Source organism: Mirounga leonina, unplaced genomic scaffold (genome assembly GCF_011800145.1).
Source record: "Mirounga leonina isolate KUSES-001 unplaced genomic scaffold, KU_Mleo_1.0 Mir_174, whole genome shotgun sequence".
In the NCBI taxonomy this organism is placed as follows: Eukaryota; Metazoa; Chordata; class Mammalia; order Carnivora; family Phocidae; genus Mirounga; species Mirounga leonina.
This window is the reverse complement of record NW_023270451.1, coordinates 28,649,046-28,668,537: the sequence shown is the minus strand read 5'-3', so window position 1 is coordinate 28,668,537 and position 19,492 is coordinate 28,649,046. Positions and strand designations below refer to the sequence as shown.

The 19,492-nt window shown below is 38.0% G+C and overlaps 1 protein-coding gene across 5 annotated transcripts in view; it reads left to right on the top strand.

Annotated features, from left to right (window-relative positions):
- The window catches only part of THSD7A (thrombospondin type 1 domain containing 7A), a 441,557-nt gene that overhangs the window by 356,863 nt on the left and 65,202 nt on the right, over positions 1-19,492 (top strand). For all 5 annotated transcript variants that reach the window (XM_035020648.1, XM_035020650.1, XM_035020649.1 and 2 more), the window contains 2 exons: positions 8,570-8,702; positions 9,973-10,076. In XM_035020648.1, coding sequence (XP_034876539.1) covers positions 8,570-8,702; positions 9,973-10,076 — 237 coding nt within the window. The remainder of the gene's footprint in view (positions 1-8,569; positions 8,703-9,972; positions 10,077-19,492) is intronic.

Genomic DNA, 19,492 nt, shown 5'->3' with positions numbered 1-19,492 from the left:
ATTACCTGGAATTCATGTACTTTCAAATTTTATTCTTAATGTTTTATACTTAATGTTCATGTTAGTATGAGATAAGGCCATTTACTAATAATTCCAAAATATGTGCAGTTACACTTATAATCATGTAATTAACAAACAACACAAACCATTTTTAAGTGAAATTTTTGAAGGTGGAGAAAAACCTTTGCCTTCTTCTTATATTAAATATTTCTTTGTACTGAGTAAAGTATTTTAAAATAAAACTTGAAATGCTCTAAAGTAGTTCAAGGAAATAAAGTTGAAAAACATAAAATATTCCATTAAATTGAATCTAGGATAGTCACAAAAGTGAGGAATCAGGTAAATTTTTCTCATTTCTTTAGGTCTTCATTTGAAATTAGTTTGGGATATTGGGATATATCTAGGTATTAGAAACTGGTTTGGTAGCCTATGAATTTTCTTCTGTAAGTTCTTAAAAATGCATTATTTTATTATGTATTATATATGCCTGGAAAAGAAACAAAAGATATAATTTAATTATAAAAATTCTATAATTTAAAAATCAAATAATATAATATTTATTTTGATTTCTGCGGATTTTTGCAGTACTAAGAAAGTGATTTGTTCTCTGACCGTTTATAAATTTTTTTAAAAAATTATGTGACAAACTATGATTACTTACATAAGGCCCTTTAAATAAAATTTAGCAGACAGATAAATAAATAGACTGTAAATACTATGTACATGTTAATTAAATTAATACTCATATATATATATGCATAAAAACTTATTGGATTTCTTATTTATTGATTCCTATATATAACTGGTACATTAATGGCCCTGTAGAGAAGACACAGTCCCTGACTTCAATGAAGCTTTTGATTTCATTTAAATTATAGAATAAAATAATATGAGTTCTAAAATGCAAAACTCTTCAATATAAACCAGATAATATTAAGACTTGATAATAAGATTTAGTGGTAAAACAGAGCTCTAAGGAAGGGAAGAGGGAAATTATTGAGGGAACAAATAGTAGGGAAAATCTTGTTGAAATGAAGGTAGAAGCAATCTTTTAAAAGAGGGAACACATAAAAGAATCCCAAGAGATGACCAAAAGCATCAGGAAAACTCTTGGATGACCATGTGAATGTGTGTTGTTTGAGAGGAAAATGACAACTAGCCCATTGGAGAAAAATCAAGATGTGAAGTTGGAAAGAAGAATGGAGACAAGTTATAGAAGACCAGATTGGACTTTGTATAGCAGGACACAATTTTTAGTTTTGGAGCATACGTGTAAGTAGTGGGTCTTATGGTATAATGGAATGGGTGAACTTTAAATCAGCAAATCTTGTCTGAACACCTGTCTTGGCCACTTAGCAGCCAGGTAACCTTATGCAAGATACTTAAGCTCGCCAAGCCTTGCTTATAACATCTATGAGTTGTTCTGTGGCACAAATGAGGAAAATATATGGTAAAGGGCTCTATGATTTGTGAACCATGATCCAACTGACATAATTTATTAGTTAGCCTTTTAATGATTGATTGATTGATTGATTTATCCATCCATCCATCCATCCCATATTTGCTTTTTATTTAAGTTCCTGTAGGAAATAACCTTCATGCTGCATATGGTCAATGTCTAGTGAATTTTTTTTTTGAAGATTTTATTTTTTTTTATTTGACAGAAAAAGAGAACGTGAGAGAGGGAACACAAGCAGGGGTAGTGGAGAGGGAGAAGCAGGCTTCCTGCTGAGCAGGCAGCCCGATGCAGGGCTCAATCCCAGGACTCTGGGATCATGACCCAAGCCGAAGGCAGATGCTTAACAACTGAGCCACCCAGGCGCCCCTGTCTAGTGAATGTTTTAATTTGACTTATTAATGCAGTCTTTCTTAGAAGTTTGTGTACCAGTGTGAGAAAAGTATTTAGATCATGATGAAGAAAAAAATGTGATTATTATTTGTTATTTGTTATGTTTAGTGATAATTATTTTTAAATGCTCATTATGTCATTAAACATCATATATATTATTTTAAGCAATTATAATTTTTTTCTTTCTACAAAGATTTCTCAAATAAATATGCCAAGCACAATTTTAAATATAAATGTTATAGCAGTAAACAAGGAAATCAATGTTCCTTGTTCTCAAGAAGCTTATAGTCTGGTGGTATGAGACTGACCAGGCATTTAGTGATGGTTCTAATCTCTCAATGAGTATGAAGGATCAAGGCACAGGTGCAGGGGGGTTGAGGAAAGAAAAGATGTGACATCATTTTGGAGAATGCAAAAGCAGACAAGCTAATAACATGTAGAATTTCTAGGCAACATGGAGTGCCCACTTAGTTATGTCTTTAAAAAGGAATTGCTCAACACAGTTGTCATTGTTTCTCCAGCCATGTTCAGCTGCCTGAGTGCAGAAAAAGTGTAACCAAATAATTGGTTTTGATTAGAATTGGGGCTTTTCCAGGAAAGTACAAGGAAAAAAGAGAGGAACAGGGTATCAAGGGTGTTTTCAAAAGAGTCTTCATTGTAATAATGGAGTATGCAATCTAAGTTGGTTTGGGATGGAAGTGAGGATTTCCCAGGAAAGTACAAGGAAAAAAGAGAGGAACAGGGTATCAAGGGTGTTTTCAAAGGAGATGAATGGAAAGCGCTAGTAATTGATTTGAAATGGAGGAAAAGATCATTGAAGATGAGGAGGTACAGTAATTCAGAGCCCAGCACTTTGCATGGAATAACCATGTGGTTGCCAAAGCCAGTAGAGTGGTGGCAGGGGTAGGAAAAGAAAGGATTTCATTGAGGGACATTCTACAGTTGTTAATTAATGAAATGTTGGTAGCTGGCAGCTACAAGGTGGATAGCTGATGGAATGTTGATGACAGAGGAGTTGGAGATTTTTAAAGATAAAAGGAGAAGAGAAGTCTAGGACATGGCTAGAATCAGCTTCCACTGGCAAAAAATAGGAAGGAAACTTTCCAAGAAAAGTTAGAAGATGAGAGACCATGTGTTCTAATGGGTGTCAAGGTGGAAAGATTAGAGGATGGAATGAGAAATTGAAAATCAGGTTACACATGTAGGGAGTGCTGTGGGTCCAGATGATGACGGAAGACATGTGGGGGGTCAGTGCTAGTTTCTTGTGGTGAGTGACAGACTCACCACACTCTTGTGGTGAGTGACAGATATGTGAGATATAGAATGAGTTTAGTTGGGCTGGTCTCTTGAAGGATTTAGTAACTGCTGTGAATTAAAATGCACGGTGCCACTAGGCTACTGTTCTCTCCCCTGGAGCTCTCGGGTGGTAGTGGCCAAGGTGTGCAAGAATGCCAGCTCAGAAACCTGCTGTCCTGTGACAGGAAGCTCTCCGAGAGGCAGGGCTGTTTCGGTCGAGCACAGGTCATCTCAGCAGGAGCAGGAGACCAGCCCTGCTTGTTCTACTTGGAAGCTCTGTACTGAATCTCATGTAACAAAAGGCTTTCAGAAACCCTAAACCTAGGCACTCAGACTTTAAAAGAATAACTCTAATTGTGTATTGAGGAAATAAAGCCTAGGGGGTGGGAGAGGGCTTTGCTGTTGGACAACTGTGCCAAGATGCATTGTGGTCCTGGAGAAGCCTTTTCTGTTTTTGCCTGTAGACTGCCTTAACTGATAATAACAATACAATGGTGTTATAGAAAACTAGCCTATTGTTGTAAGGGGAAAAAAAGCAATGACATGTGGTTAGGGTTTTGTTTTGTTTTTTTTTTTTTCATTATTTGGTATGAAATGGGAATAATCCAAGCTTTAGTGAAATAACACTGATTTTAGCACACAATTAAAAATAGTACATGGAGTTCTATGTTCAAGGATAGATAATAGCAACAGAAAATTAACTCAAGGATAGGGTGTTTTTTTTAATTCTGCAGGTAAAGTCTAAATCTTATTAGAGTTTTAGACTTATGAAATTGTGGAACCACCCTCCCTTTAAAAATCACTTTAGGGCACCTGGGTGGCTCAGACGGTTAAGCGTCTGCCTTCGGCTCAGGTCATGATCCCAGGGTCCTGGGATCGAGTCCTGCATCAGACTCCCTGCTCCTTGGGAGCCTGCTTCTCCCTCTGCCTCCCACCCCCCGTCTCTCAAAAATAAATAAATAAAATCTTTAAAAAAAAGGGAAGAAAATTCTTAAAAAATAAATAACTAAATAAAATAAAAATCACTTTAAAGAGGTAAAGTTACACTGTAGTATTGCAGAAGATGGATTAGAATAGCTTAGCATGCCAGGAAGAACAAAAAGAATTATTTGAAATGTTATTCAGCCCTCTCTCAAGATGTGTCTTGAAAAATCAATGCCAATAAAGATCAGTATGGAGTAGAGAGTAGTTTTAATCCCCAAATCAATGCACTTGTTAACTTTTTCCAAATTTTTATAAGTTTTTACACAGGACTTAAAAATAGGAAACATTCATGCATATAAATTACTTGTAACTATAGTCTTAAAAATATCAATACTTTTGATTAAATAATAATTTTACTGTTCAAATTCTGTTCACTCCTTTTTTCTAAACTGCATTTATTGACTTGAGAGCTAGAAAGGATATTGCAGAGAAATCTATTCTATGCCCTGAAGCAATATGGCACTAGAATTACCCCCAAGCATATGAAAACTACCTTTACGTTTTGCTTCTTGCATGAAACATTTCCCTTTCAATTTCCTAGCACTCTGCTGCTCCAGCCTGCCATCCATCCCCCGTCTAGCTTAACAAACCTTAGTTTTGCCTGCCCTTTAAGTCCTCCCATCAAGTAAATTCTCTGGTGAAATTTATCTTGAATGTCTTAATCTGTAAAATGCTATGACTACATGAGCGATTGCATACCCTCTGAGTCTTTGTGCCTCGTTATCACATAATTGTTTTCTGAATATCTAATCCCTTTTTTCTATTTCTATCCTAGATAGATATTTTCAAGTATAAACACTACAGGAATATTTCTCTATTTTCCCCATGTTTATTATTTCCAATGAACAAAACAATCCCTTATATTTTTATTAATCCTCAGTGCACAGACTTCGTACCCATGTGCTTCCTACTATAAGGACGTGGATAAAAAGAAATAGAAGATGCTAACTAACAGTCCAGTTGAGAAGTGAAATAATGTGGGCTCATTCAGCAAATATTTATTAAATCCTTACCATGTGTGACTGGTGTTCTACGTGCTAATACACAAAGATAAATGGAAGCTATGCATGTCTATCAACCACGTACAATAAATTGGGTGCAAATGCGTACAGAAAACTATGAAGGTTGTAAAATTCCAAGTTTGCCAGCTCAAGTTATTAGTGAGAAACCATCCACTTTTCTTTTTATATGTGCCGTAGCTCTCCCTTTGTCTGCATTCTGACCTGAGGGCTCTGTAACCTGGCTGAGCTCCACAGTGCTGTTTCTTTGAGTATACAAGTAATTTCCTAACTGAGATCTGAGAGTCAACGCACCTCCCGGTGGGTAGAAACATGGACATCGTGACACTTCCTGTGTAGCCCCATTAAACTTCCTCTGTCGGTGTTATATGTTTGGAATGTTCTGCTTTCATCAGCTCACAGTCTCTGTTCTGTGGGCTGCAGAGGTCAAGGTATTTGAACTTTTTAAAGAATAAGCGGATTGCCACTGTGGAATCAATTATGGAAGTGAAAAGAGTTATCGTGGTCTTATGTATCAAATACGAGCTTGTGGACATTGTGGATGAAAAGACACTAGAATGTTTCAGAGTTGTACCTGAGGTGAAATATTTGCTTTCAAGTCAAAAAATGAAGTAGGATTGAAACACTACCTGCTGCTTCTCAAATCTGAACAGCACTGCCTGTGTCCCAGGTGATAGTTAGTGACGAGGAGCTTTCGTGTATAAGGGGCCACTGAGGCTGAACTCATTGTCTCCTCCAGGCTCCAGATCCGTGGGGTCTCAATTCCATCTATGTTGTCTGCCTGCAGGCAGAGAAGGGTTGGCGAGTTACTCACTCTGAGAATCTTGACCATCCAGGAAACAAAGACCCGCTCCTCCATGTTCTTTCCTTCTTTCCCTGTTAAACAAACAACTACCTCCTTCCTCCCCCCAATGTTAAACACGATAAGAATAAATATGTGGTTTGTATACTCTTTTAAAAAGATGAAAGACAGTGGGACGCCTGGGTGGCTCAGTTGGTTAAGCAGCTGCCTTCGGCCCAGGTCATGATCCCGGGGTCCTGGGATCGAGTCCCACATCAGGCTCCTTGCTCAGCAGGGAACCTGCTTCTCCCTCTCTCTCCATCTGCTTGTGCTCTCTCTGTCAAATAAATAAAATCTTTAAAAAAAAAAAAAAAGATGAAAGACAGATCGTAACATTAAAAAAAGAAGAAGAGAAAGTGTAAAAGAAGGATGGAGTCAGGTAGTACATAGAGTTGGGGAAAGGGGAGAGGAAGAGAAAAATCATACGATAAAGTCAAAGTTAAGGTAAGCTCCTGCAGGGGAAGAAAATTAGCCTTGAGATTCTGGTGAACAAAGCAAAAAATAGAAGCCTGTAAGAGGAACAGGGAATCAAAGGTAAGAGTCTTAAAAGATTGTCAAGGGAAACAAAATTTTCCTAGCTCTAAATTACTAGAGGAATTTATCACCTGGGCTTTAAAATAGGGGCCGTTGGAACAACATAATGGATGGAGGCAGCATTAGCAATTTTATTAGAAGTCCCATTGACATTTCTTAGATCTTTCCTAGATAAATGATATTTAATATGTAGAGGTTGCAACTGGCATTCAAACTGCTATTGTTAACAACTAAAAAAAAGTCTTTGACAATATTTTCAAATGCTTTAATTCTCTGCTACCCACTACCTCCAGCCCCTAATTCCCTACTTTATTACCTGTCGTATTCTAATTATTCACTGAAATAGTTAACGCAATCACTTGTAGTACGGGTTTCCCCCACAATGGGAATGATGCTAAAAACTTATGTGTGAACCCTAGAACCTTAAACTGGGATAAGATATACAAGGTTGTCTATTCCAGTAGATCTCAAACTGGCTCTTCATTCACAGTTCCCTGGCAAGCTTTGTAAAAGCCAGATTCCCAAATCCAGCCCCCAGAGATTCTGACTTAGTAGTTCTGGGTATAGGCTGAGAAATCTGTTTTTGTTTTTATTTTCAGTTTTTTTTTTTTTTAAGATTTTATTTATTTATTTGACAGAGACACAGTGAGAGATGGAACACAAGCAGAGGGGGGGAGTGGGAGAGGGAGAAGCAGGCCTCCCGTGGAGGAGGGAGCCCCATGGGGGGGGGCGGTGCTCAATCCCAGGATGCTGGGATCATGACCTGAGCCAAAGGCAGATGCTTAAGGACTGACCCATCCAGGCGCCCCTTACTTTCAGTTTTTGAAAGAAATTCTCCTATGTAGTCAGACATTTAGGAATCTTTAATCTGATTCTTTGTCCCCTCTATTATGGAAATCTTCAGTCCACATTGCTGGGAGTCACTTGCCCAGACCATGTTGAGGGATACCCCGACTTCATGAGGAAAGATGTCCCTTATTAGAAAGTTCTAATTGTCAAATCACATTTTCCTACTAACACAATAACTTAGTTTCATTTAATTTTTTATTAAGCATCCATTGTTAGGGACTGCTAACCCTTCTAAATTTCTCTGTTCTTATATCTGCATATCAAATATTTAATGATCTTGCAAAAAAACATAAATGCATCAGGGGAACTCTATTAAAATAATTCTTTAGGGAATTCTAATATAAGTGAAATTGTGCCATGTGGTCGTTTGCCCTTAAAGGATGTATATATTATAAATTAGAATATCTTTTATTAAAATTGTCAAGTCTTGTACATTGTCTCTTTCAAATACTAAAATATTTGGACATCTTTAGATGAGTAATACTGTCAAGTTGATACTTTCATTGAAGGTAAATCTTAATTATTTCCATTGGTTTTTTTTAAACATAATTTGGAGTTATTTACTTACAGTAATTGGTACTCTGAATGCTTCTGTAAAAATTCTGCCTCTAAGAAACCATTTTTGTTTCACTACTTACAGCCCTGATGTTTAGAATGTGACCTGAATTGAAGATCTTAGACTGTTTAACATGAATAATAAATGACTAGAATAATTTATGAGGTATGCATTTCAAATTAAGTGAATAACAAAGAAATAAAATTTCACATTAAAACATTGAATATAGTCTCCTAAGAAAGATTCATTAGAACTGTATGAGTCCCATGTGGTAAACAGGACCATGTGAAATGGCATAAAAATAAACTTAAGGTAGAGGAAGATAAATTAATTAGATCTGTCATATTTCTCGAGGGGAAAGAAATATACAAAAGAGCAATTACTTTGTATCTGCACATTAGCAAGCTTAGTTGACTATGGAACTCTTTTCTCTGTTTTTCACATTTTGGAATATAAATTGGTTTGGTTCTCAGTATAAGGGTCTGGAGAATTTAGAAAATGATGAGACTAGATGAGGCCTCTCGTTCAGGGCTATCAAAGCACATGATCCTGGAAGCAATGTAATGTCTTCACACGGGCTGGCATTTGGAGATTGTTTTATCAGAGCAGGGTACAGCAGTTAAAAAGCTGCCTCATTCCAGGGGACTCCGGAGTCAGAAAGCAGTCTCGGCACCGGGTCATCATTCAGCTGCCAGCCAACGGAGGCAGGGACTGCATGGACCCACTCTATGAAGAGAAAGTCTGTGAGGCCCCTCAAGTGTGCCAGAGCTACAGGTAATGGGGTTAAAGGAGAAGCATTGTAAGCCATGCACTTAGCAAATACTCCAAGACCATTTTCTTTCCAACGATGAGACAAGAAAGCCAAGGATGGTCCTGTAGGCTCAGTGGAATTTGTACTGGCTGTGGCTGTTAGCATTTAGGGGAGCTGCCCTGTTACCGAAATTATCTCCACGGAGACAAATATTTGTGTAAATTTCCAAATTGTGTCACTAGCTCCAGGGATTGGGGGAAATGTCTTATGGTGATATAAACTGTAAGAAATCCAGAGAAATGGTTAATAATTATGAAACACATAAGCAATTCTTTTCCTGGTAGAGGAAATAGCCTAAGCATTCCTCCCCTGACTCCAAAGAGCACCTGTTCCTCATAGATGTCGGCATTCTGGTTCACAAAATGACACCTTTATTTCAGTGATGCTAATAAGATGTCTGTGCCGTTCATTTGTGGCCACCCCAAAGAAAATGCAGGTTATTCAAGCTATAGATCATCATCCTGATAATTATTAGGGAAATTTTTCCTCATAACTGTTAAAAGAAAGCACCGAACTGAAACTTGATGTGGTACATAATCGCAATCTGATGACAGATGATCTATTACGGCATTAACTGATGGAATGTGTGATAACAAAATAAGATGAATCTGATGAATCTGATGGCAGATTTGCCATCTTATTTTCTATGTATTTAATTCTGATATGACAAACAGTATAAATGCATGTTTACTCTGAACACTGACAACTATCAGCCCCAAACTTATTTATGTGGGAGATTTGTTTTTGTAAAATGTATTGTAATTGCAGTTTCTCAGTTACCCCTGCAATGCTAACCAAAAGATACCATACAGAAGGCTCATGACTTGAATACAGTTTCATAACTCAAATATAAAATAAACATACCTTATTTAAATGGAATGCCCCACTTCTAGTACTATCTGCTACATCTGATGGCAGTCCTAATAAAATGTGACAAGTATCAACCATACTTCAGTTTTAAAAAAGAAGGCTAAATGCCTCTATAGAGTTCATTTCTATAGAAACTGACAATGATGAACTCTTGTCTCCACAGCCATAGGAAGTACTTGTATATTCAATGCTGCTTTTTACAATGTCTCGATAGAGATCCAAATTACATTTAGATAGGACTGAGCATTGTGAAATATATTCCCACTGGTAGCGGTCAAAGTCATGTTTCCATGCCACCATCTCCCTATGGTTTGCCTGGCATTTTTGCCTCCTCCCTGTGAGGCTTCTGTTCTTTCCTTGCAGGTGGAAGACTCACAAATGGCGCAGATGCCAGTTGGTCCCTTGGAGCGTGCGACAGGACAGCGCTGGAGCGCAGGAAGGCTGCGGGCCCGGACGCCAGGCAAGAGGTGGGAGGCTCCACTCCACACTTGATTGGCTTTTCATTTCTCCATCATCACTCACTTAACCACTAGCTTTATGCGTCTGTCGCTCTGATGCCACGCACCATGCTTAGCAACCAGAGCGACAGACCTCAGTCCACTTCTACCCATTCCACCTGACACGGCGACATGGAAACTCATCCTTTTAAATTGTGTCCTTTGTTCTTGGACAGGAGCCTATAACTCCTCTGGTTGAATTTTTCCTTCATTCATATTTAGAAGATAACCAAAGCAAGCTCTTGAGAAGGTTAGGACTATACTGCACCCTGCAGCTTGTTTGGGATTTTTTGGTTAGTTTTTGGATCATGGCATTCCATAACAGTTTGCTTGTTACCCTAACAGTCAATGAGATCCTTACATCCTTGCCCGTATGAACTATATATGTGCATGCGTATTATGTACTATAATTGGGTAACTTTCCAGAAATTCTCAGCAGTGACATTCCTAACGTTGCCATGGCTATGCCCAATCCTGTTCATACTCAGTACTGATTTTTAAATGGCAGATTTATTTACTCAAAACCTGCCATATGTGGACTGCAATCTGTCTGCATTACTAGATAACATGGAATCTTGCAGAAATGAGTGACGGAAATGTTTCCAACATTTACTGGGTAGTGTAGTTATTTACGAGATATTGTGGATAATACATCCCAAGCTTTGGGACATGTTGTTTATACTCGTAGCAAGTTCAGCCTTTAGAGAATATGATTGTTTTTACTTATATTGACTTTGAGCATGTAAGTTCCTGCTACATACTTAAAATGTAGCTGACTATGTAATTAAATACACAGCCACCTTTTTTTAATTCATAAAAATGTGTTTTGCCCCCTCATTTGTAGTCATGTATGTGGTGATGATGCAAAAGTCTGAACATACAGAATTCCAGTTTTCATTGATTTTGATCCTTGACAGTGAAAAGGTTGCTTTTTTAACTTGGGAATAACGTCTTCTATTTGTTTTTTTTTTAAGATTTTTTTTTTATTTATTTATTTGAGAGAGAGAGAGAGAGAGAGCATGAGGTGGGGAGGGTCAGAGAGAGAAGCAGACTCCCCACCGAGCAGGGAGCCCGATGTGGGACTCGATCCCGGGACTCCAGGATCATGACCTGAGCCGAAGGCAGTCACTTAATCAACTGAGCCACCCAGGTGCCCTAACGTCTTCTACTTTTATCATCGTCCTTTTAGAAATCCTTATTTGAAACCTAAAATTTAGTTTATAAAGAATATTAACTACCTAGCAATTTTTAGAATTTTATTTCATAAGCTTAATTTTCCTTATTTATCCTTCACCATCAGCTATGGTGATAACATAACTATCTCCTATTACTGTTAGAGAGACTTAGGTACTTAGAATTGAAAGTCATTCTCCCCATTTCAAACCATGCATCGAGAAATTGAGTGATAAAAGAGCTTCTTGTTCTACCTTGCTCATTCCTCCTGAGTCAAGCATACAGTTGCATTCAACTCGGGCCCTACATAGAGTTTATAATGAAGCAGGCTTGAATTTGGGAATCAGGAAACATGAGTTTTAGTCTAGTTCTTTCACTAACACAGGGTGAGGCTTGCTCATCCCTTCACCTTCCTGGCTTTCAGTTAATTTAAATGAAAAGAAAAGAGGGTTGGACCAAATGGTCTTTCAGGATTTTTCCAATTTTCGTATTCTACAGTCTATGCACAGATAATACCCGGGGATCAAAGTGTGAAATGAAGTTAGGTAAAACAGATGAAAGCCGTATTTTTATAAAATAGCACGGGAGGAAACCTGAGATATGGTAAAACAGCACAAGTGTGAAAACAGTTTCAGTTCCAAATTATTCCTTAACCACTGCACAACTGTGGTTCATTCATTTCCTCCCTCAGAGGCTGAGAACATAATGATCCCCACAGTGCTTTGTGCACATTAAGTCTTCCTTCAGCGTTAATTCCTTCCCCCTTCCGGTTAGATCATGGCCCCAGGGAATGTGCACAGAGGTCATTGTAGGCATAAAAGCAAAAATATTAACATGGGCCTTTTGGTTTTCAGCACACAATCTGCATAGAAACTGTTCTTTTTGTGATTACTGGCAACAGTCTCATTTCCAAATCTGAAAACCTCTGTGCATTCCTCCACCTGGGTGTCTGCTTCATTGTATCAAATACTGTCACCCGCTCCCAGCTTGAAAGGGGGAGTTTCAGGGCACCTGGGTGGCTCAGTTGGTTGGGCGACTGCCTTCGGCTCAGGTCATGATCCTGGAGTCCCTGGATCGAGTCCCGCATTGGGCTCCCAGCTCGGCGGGGAGTCTGCTTCGTCCTCTGACCCTATCCCCTCTCATGTGTTCTCTCTCTCTCATTCTCTCTCTCTCAAATAAATAAATAAAATCTTTAAAAAAAAAAAAAAAAGAAAAAAGAAAAGGGGAGTTTCCTCTAGCTTCCTCGAAGCTACTTTCTCACTGTTCCATTCTTCGTTTCCTGTTAGTGGTGCCTCGTCCTCTGCCTGTACTTAAATAACGTTTTCTCATCTTGGCATATTTGTCGGACAACTTACTCCGTTTTAGCAATCTCTTCTATTCTCAGTATATCTGGGAAGAGAAAGTTGCATTATAACAAATCATTTCTGCATAAATACATTCAGAAGAACCCCTTCGACTTCCATATGAAGATAGCCTTTTTTGTTGTTGCCTTGGGTGATTAAAGATGCTTTTTCTTAGAGCCTATGTTCCTACAGAAACATGAAATGAGGAGAATTAAGAGTATAGAAATATCTTTTGCTGGTGGCAAAAAGGCAGACTTTTCTTCCTTTGATGGTCATGGCTGTTTTCAGAACTCTGCCTGTCAGATTCTTGCTGTTTTCATCTTTGTTCTTATCTGATCAGAGACTAAAATGCCAACTTGCGCTGTTTTTTTTTTTATTGTTTTTTTTTTTTGATGATTAAAATAATTATATGGTAAGGATTAGGATCAATCAGCAAAGACTATAGAGAAGCTACCCCCATCCTCTCCCATACATCAGACTTTCTTGTTTCAGTCACTCATTCAACTGTGTTTGAATTCAGAAGACTGTGTAGAAAGAGCCATGAATGTCAGCAAATGATATGTATGTTCAAGCCAAGGAAATTATATCCGGTTAGGGAAATGAGATCACCAGTAACATCACCCAATGAGAGGGAGTTAAAGACTGAAACTGATCCATTGCAAAAGCAATCATTTGAGGCTAAAGCACTGAAGAAAGACCTAAAGGATGGGCTGGGACTTGACTTGTCCCATAACATTAGAATAAGTAGGAAGGAGAGAAAATAAGATCAATTATTACAAGCTCAGTATTTGGAGAAAGAAAAACAAAAACATTAAAAGTGTTCACAGAAAATTAGGTAGTTTAAAGCTCCAGAGATGTGAGCTAGAGCCTGGGGTGAATTTGTAGAAGGCTATAAATGTCAGGATCAGTATTTTTGGCCTCGTTCAATAAGTGGTAGGAGCAAGGACCTGATGAAAGCACTGTTTTATCTGTCAGCATGTACAGAGTAAACTAGGAAGATAAGACGCGTGGGTCTGGATGCCAGCTGGCACAGGGTTGTGGCAATATGAGGCTGAAGTAATTGGGGCTCAGACTGGAACCACAGTAGTGAAAATGGGCAAAAATAAGTGGATTTTCAACATGCAGTAGAGGAAAATAACTTTAAGACCTAGTGGCAAACTATAGAAGCAGAGATAGAAATAAGTGACTCAAAGATGATCATATGGTCCTTTAACTCCAGTATTTTCAGCTTGAGAATAGTTGTGATATTGGTGAAACGTCTTAGGTCTGAAAGAACTAATTTTAGAAATTATATTTTTTATATTGTGCATTAGATATAATGGCACGGGAGCCAACTGGGAATATCCAGGTATGCATTGAAATGTAAAAATGTCACTCTAGAGATAGCTTAGGACAGCAGATAGAAATTTGGGTAGCATTTCCATAAAAGGATTTGATGAAGCCATAGGATTTGATGAAGCTGCAGATCCCTACAATATATTGTAATAAGAGGAAAGGTGGTTATTGTATTTTCCCATTAATAGGTTCCTTTTTTCTCTAACCTGTCTGCATTTGTATAATCTTTAAGCATTTCTTTTTACCTAAAGAACATGGCATTAGCTTTAAATTACTATTCCCTTGCTTGGGTTGGAACTGACACCATATCAACTAAAATATGAGATTGCTAACTTCACCACTGTATGATTGTGAAGATAAAAATGTTTTATTGCATGGCTTTTCTCAAACTCTTGGTCTAGACCAGCTGTCAGCAAACAGTGGCCTGTGCACCCAATCTCTCTCACAGCCTGGGTATTTTTTTGTTTGTTTTTGTTGTTGTTCTATTTTTTGCATCTAAAGATTTATTGGAACACAGGTGCACCCATTTCTTTACTTATGGCCTATGGCTGCTTCCATGAAAATGAGGCAAAGTTGAGCAGTTTGTTTCAGAAACCATATGACCCACAGAGCCAAAAATATTTACTATCTAGTCCTTTACAGAAAAAGTTTGCTGAGCCCTGATCTAAACTCTGAAGCCAAGTAATCAATAATAGAGTCACAACTTCTAATAGTACTGAGTAGTCATTACTCAGTAAGATCAGAGAACCCCTGAAGTTCATCTGGTCACTTGGGAAGAATTTTTTCCATTCAATTCAACATTAAAGGAACTATTTTAGTTATAAGAGCAGTGGACTTTGTTTTTTTTTTTTAAAGATTTTATTTATTTATTTGACAGAGAGAGAGTTAGCGAGAGCAGGAACACAAGCAGGGGGAGTGGGAGAGGGAGAAGCAGGCTTCCCGCCGAGCAGGGAGCCCGACGCGGGGCTCGATCCCAGGACCCTGGGATCATGACCTGAGCCGAAGGCAGACGCTTAACGGCTGAGCCACCCAGGTGCCCCAAGAGTAGTGGACTTTAAACACTGTCACAGGAGTAAAATATACACCTTTAGGATGAAATTGCAGCATTCTTTTGGGGGAGGGGTGAGAAATAAAACTTTGACTCTAAAACTTTATTAGTAAAAAATTTTTTAAAAAAGAGTTAAAGGTGAGAGCAGATAATACATGGGATATGGAAGACAAGCGAGAAGACCCTCATAATTCCCCTGTCTAGAAGCTGATAAACATACCTGAGAACTGGACAGAAAGAGTTCATTTACTAAGTATGCATAAAAAGGACACAATGTGCGTGTCTCATAGAGTATTCACCACTCAGCAGAACACTTCCAAGGTTACCTATTATGATTCAGATTTTCTCAAGTGACTTGAACCTTGCACAGGAGAACAATAGAACTCTAAATTCTCTTTTACCAGCTTACTTGCCAACCGTCCTGAGTCTCCTTTTTTCCAGTCACCTACACCTACTTTTAGCCAACTGTTAACAATAAAGTGGCCATTATGGACAGACTTTCATTTTTGCTATTAATAGCGTAATTGTTCCAATTGTAGGAGTTATCTATGTTGATACACTGCAAAGGATTTGGGAAGGAATTACGTTGCCAGAGTTTCTTTAACAAGTGACTGTCACTGCTTACCATCCCAGCATCAACACTCACTATAAAGCAAATTAGTGAGAATCAGCCTTACTCAGAAATGAGTTAGAATGACACGGATGGAAGAATATAGGAAGATTCTACTCCAATCAAGTAAATGCATTCTTGACCAAAGCTACGTCCTCTGTATTTCAGAACTATGTGAAAATGCTTTCAGAAGTATTACATCAGAACATAAGAGCTTTAAAAGAAAATTGATATGTTCTGAAACTTTGAACATGTTTATTTATGACCCAATCCCATTACATTTTAAAGGAAAAGTAAAATAATGGTGAGGGGAAATTTTGTATCAAGCATTCCCAGAATCACATAATTTTTGCCCAGTCTTCTCTAAATTGAATTGGCTACTCTGCTACAAAACAGGATGTTTTCCTTAAGTTTATCAGGTGTATCTATAAAAAAAATTAGAAATCCTCTAGAAAATAAGTGCTTAAAACTTTGTGTTGAGTTGTGTATTAGTCTTCTTAGGCTGCTATAACAAAACGCTATAGACTGGGTGGCTTAAACAGAAAAATTTATATCTCACAAGTCTGGAGGCTGGAAAGTCCAAATCAAGCTGCCGGCCAATTCAGCTTCTGGTAAGATGTCTCTTTCTGACTTGCAGATGATTGTTTTCTTGCTATGTCCTCACATGGCAGAGACAGGGAGAGAGCAAGCTCTCTGGTCTATCCTTCTAAACGTATTAACTTCATCATGAGGACCCTACCCTCAAGACCTCATCTCTGCCTGATTACTTCCTGAAAGCTACATCTCCAAATGCAATCACATTGGAGGTTCGCACCTCCAGGGACACAGTTTAGTCCATAGCAATAACGAAGGGCCAGTGTCTTGAACAAAAAATCTCTATCCCACTGTACACAGCTATAAGCTTGTGGATACTAGCTCTCTCAGAAAGCTGTGAGAACAGGTTAATGCCAGTCCCTAAAAGCCAGTTCAAACTTCCTGAATATCATTCAGGGCAATGCATTCTTTCATAAAACAAGTATTTGTTGAATACACGTCACATGTCGCCTCTTGCCTACATGGCGGTGGGCCCAGACTGTCAAGAGAAAAAAAGTATATAATAAATAGTGTTCACTTATTTCTTAGGGTAGGTAATATTCTATGGGTATACATGATTCAGATTTTAAGCATATTAGTAATACATTAGTAATGTGTATATACAATAACCACTAAAGAATTAAAAGATAAAAAGAGGTAACCATTGATAGGGCATAGTGACAGAGGAAATGACATTTAAATCTAGGATGACAAAAGCAAAAAGGCACAAAATAAAATCTGTACATGTAGGGAACAGTGCATTGAGCAGTTTGCCTGTAGTTCCTGTGAGTGAGATGGAGGCAAAGGGCTACGCTCAGGAGGACTGGAGTACGAGAAGGGGGGCCAGGAGAGGAGGAGAGGGAGAAGGAATATTGTTGCAATAGGAGATTAGACACAGTGAAGAATTTTAGCAAGGCTTTGGATATTGAGAATGGTATGGTCCAAGAAATTTTATGCAGTGGTATAAGAAATAAAGAAAGGAGAGCTATTTTAAAGAAAGAATTGACCAGATTTGGCAACTTTAATACTGGAATCATTCTTAAATGTTATAGGGAAATTTTAGAGGGCCTTTGAAAAAGGCCTCTTTCCTATGATATTGTCAATAAAAGAAATGGAAATAACATGAAATTACTTTCACATTCTATTTAATTTTTAGGTGAACAGACACTTATATTGGCTTCATACTGTTTGAGTCACTTGTATATAAACTTTTAATAGAACAGTAATTTCTACTGTCTTTTCTCTCTGATCACATGTCTACAGTTTGGATGGCATTTAGAAGGCTAACTTATGGCATACGAGTCAGTGACTATATCATTGAAACCTGGCCATAATAGCTACAGCTAGACGTACCATTAGAGTTGTATTCAAAATTAAATGCATAGCTCATAATAATGACAATTTGGGATAATTTACTTATTTTTTTCTCTCTGTCTGCCCTAAGGGGCAATGTCAGTCACTACTTCTTAAAATGTATATGTATTATTCCAGTGTTTATTACCTTATGACACATTTATACCACGAGTATGATGTAAATGTATCATAGGTTAGATGCTGAGTTTCATAAAATAACTTCAGAGTTTGCTCTTCAAACTCCCTGTTGATCTTCATGCTATCTCCTGCCAAGTGTACTTCCTGAGAATTAGATGGATCTATGGTTAATAATTGCCAGGGTCAACCCTGCCTATCCTAATCCCCCATCCCCTCTGTATCCTTGCCTGCCAAAGAATGTCCGTTATAATGTTGACCTGTCACTAAGATCTGATATCAGTCTCTTTATGTGGAAGCCAGTATGATTCAGATGTATTCTCAAATAGATTGCAAAAAAAGAAAAAAAAAATTTAATAATATGCTTCATATGGCAGGGACCCTCCTGGCCCCAGAAGTACTCACCCTGCATCATCTGTTGGTTAAAAAGTTTATAAAAGGAAGTCTAGAGGGGGAAAGAAAGTTCTAATTCTCCTTCTACCAGAATTAAATCTAAATGATGTGAAATATAAGTATTTAACTATAATTTATGCAGTTATTTTTGTGTGTGTGAGCAAATATGCTTAAATCTTGTGCTTAAATTAAGTGGCTTAATCTCTATTGATGCCCTTGGCATCATTCCTTTACTTAAACTGACCCACTTTGTTCTTTTTAAAAGATTGCAGTTTGGAAGCATTATCAAGGTTAGGTCCAGAATATCTGGGTTAACTTATCTCAGTCATTCACACGAACGTGTTGATTTTCAGAGATTATTATGCAATGAGAAGGAAAAGAATGGAAGTGGGAAAAGAATGAGGTAGGAAAGAGCCACGCTCAACATAACTCAAAGAGCAAAGGAACTTGCTTTAAAGAAATTTTGCAGAGGCATGATTTTAAAACACGTCTTGGCTGATACACATATTAGTTACCACCCAAATTTTTATACATTTACAATGCTACTTTTTTTTAAGATTTTATTTATTTATTTGATAGAGATAGAGAGAGGGAGAGCACAAGCAGGGGGAGTGGCAGGCAGAGGGAGAGGAAGAGGCAGGCTCCCCGCTGAGGAAGGAGCCCGACGTGGGGCTCCATCCCAGGACTCTGGGATCATGACCTGAGCCGAAGGCAGCCGCTTAACTGACTAATAGGCGCCCTACAATGCTACTTTTTAGTTGCAAAGCTATTTTTTAAAAACTTCTAGAATTATTTCTAAATTTAAATGGTTCGCTCTAATTTCCTGTGAATATGAGAATCCAAGGTGATTTGGAGATTTGGGTTTTGTATTATATCTCTGTGAGGGCCCTGTCATAAAATTATTATTAGCATGTGTTATTTTTGAAATAGCTCATAAAATAAGCTTGACACTGGGCTGTGTCTAGGATGGTTCCTCAGTGATGTAGTTAGTTAGCCCTTCTCTGGTCCCTCGTCTGAGCTTCTCCACTGGGAGCTGATTATTACTTCCTAGTAAGTCCTCATTCAAGGACTTTCACATATATTCACATATATTATTAACATCAGTGAGACTGGGGAATCATTGGTAACTATTTAGGATCAATTAAAAAAAAAGTGCATTTCTTTCCGTTCTGCCTGTTATATTCACAAGTTGTCATTAGAAAGTAATTTGGCAAACTTGTCAGTGAAAATCTCTTCTACACAGAGAAAGCCCGGGATCATTACATCCACCTAGTAAACAACTGGAGCCCTCTTGCATTATTTATGGGTTGGGTCTTATTTCTAAGCACAATTAGGTCTCTGGGTAACTAGCTTTCACTCACATTAAGCTTTTTCTTTTTCATTTCTACATGATTCGTTCTCACTTTTGCCATTTTTTTCATTA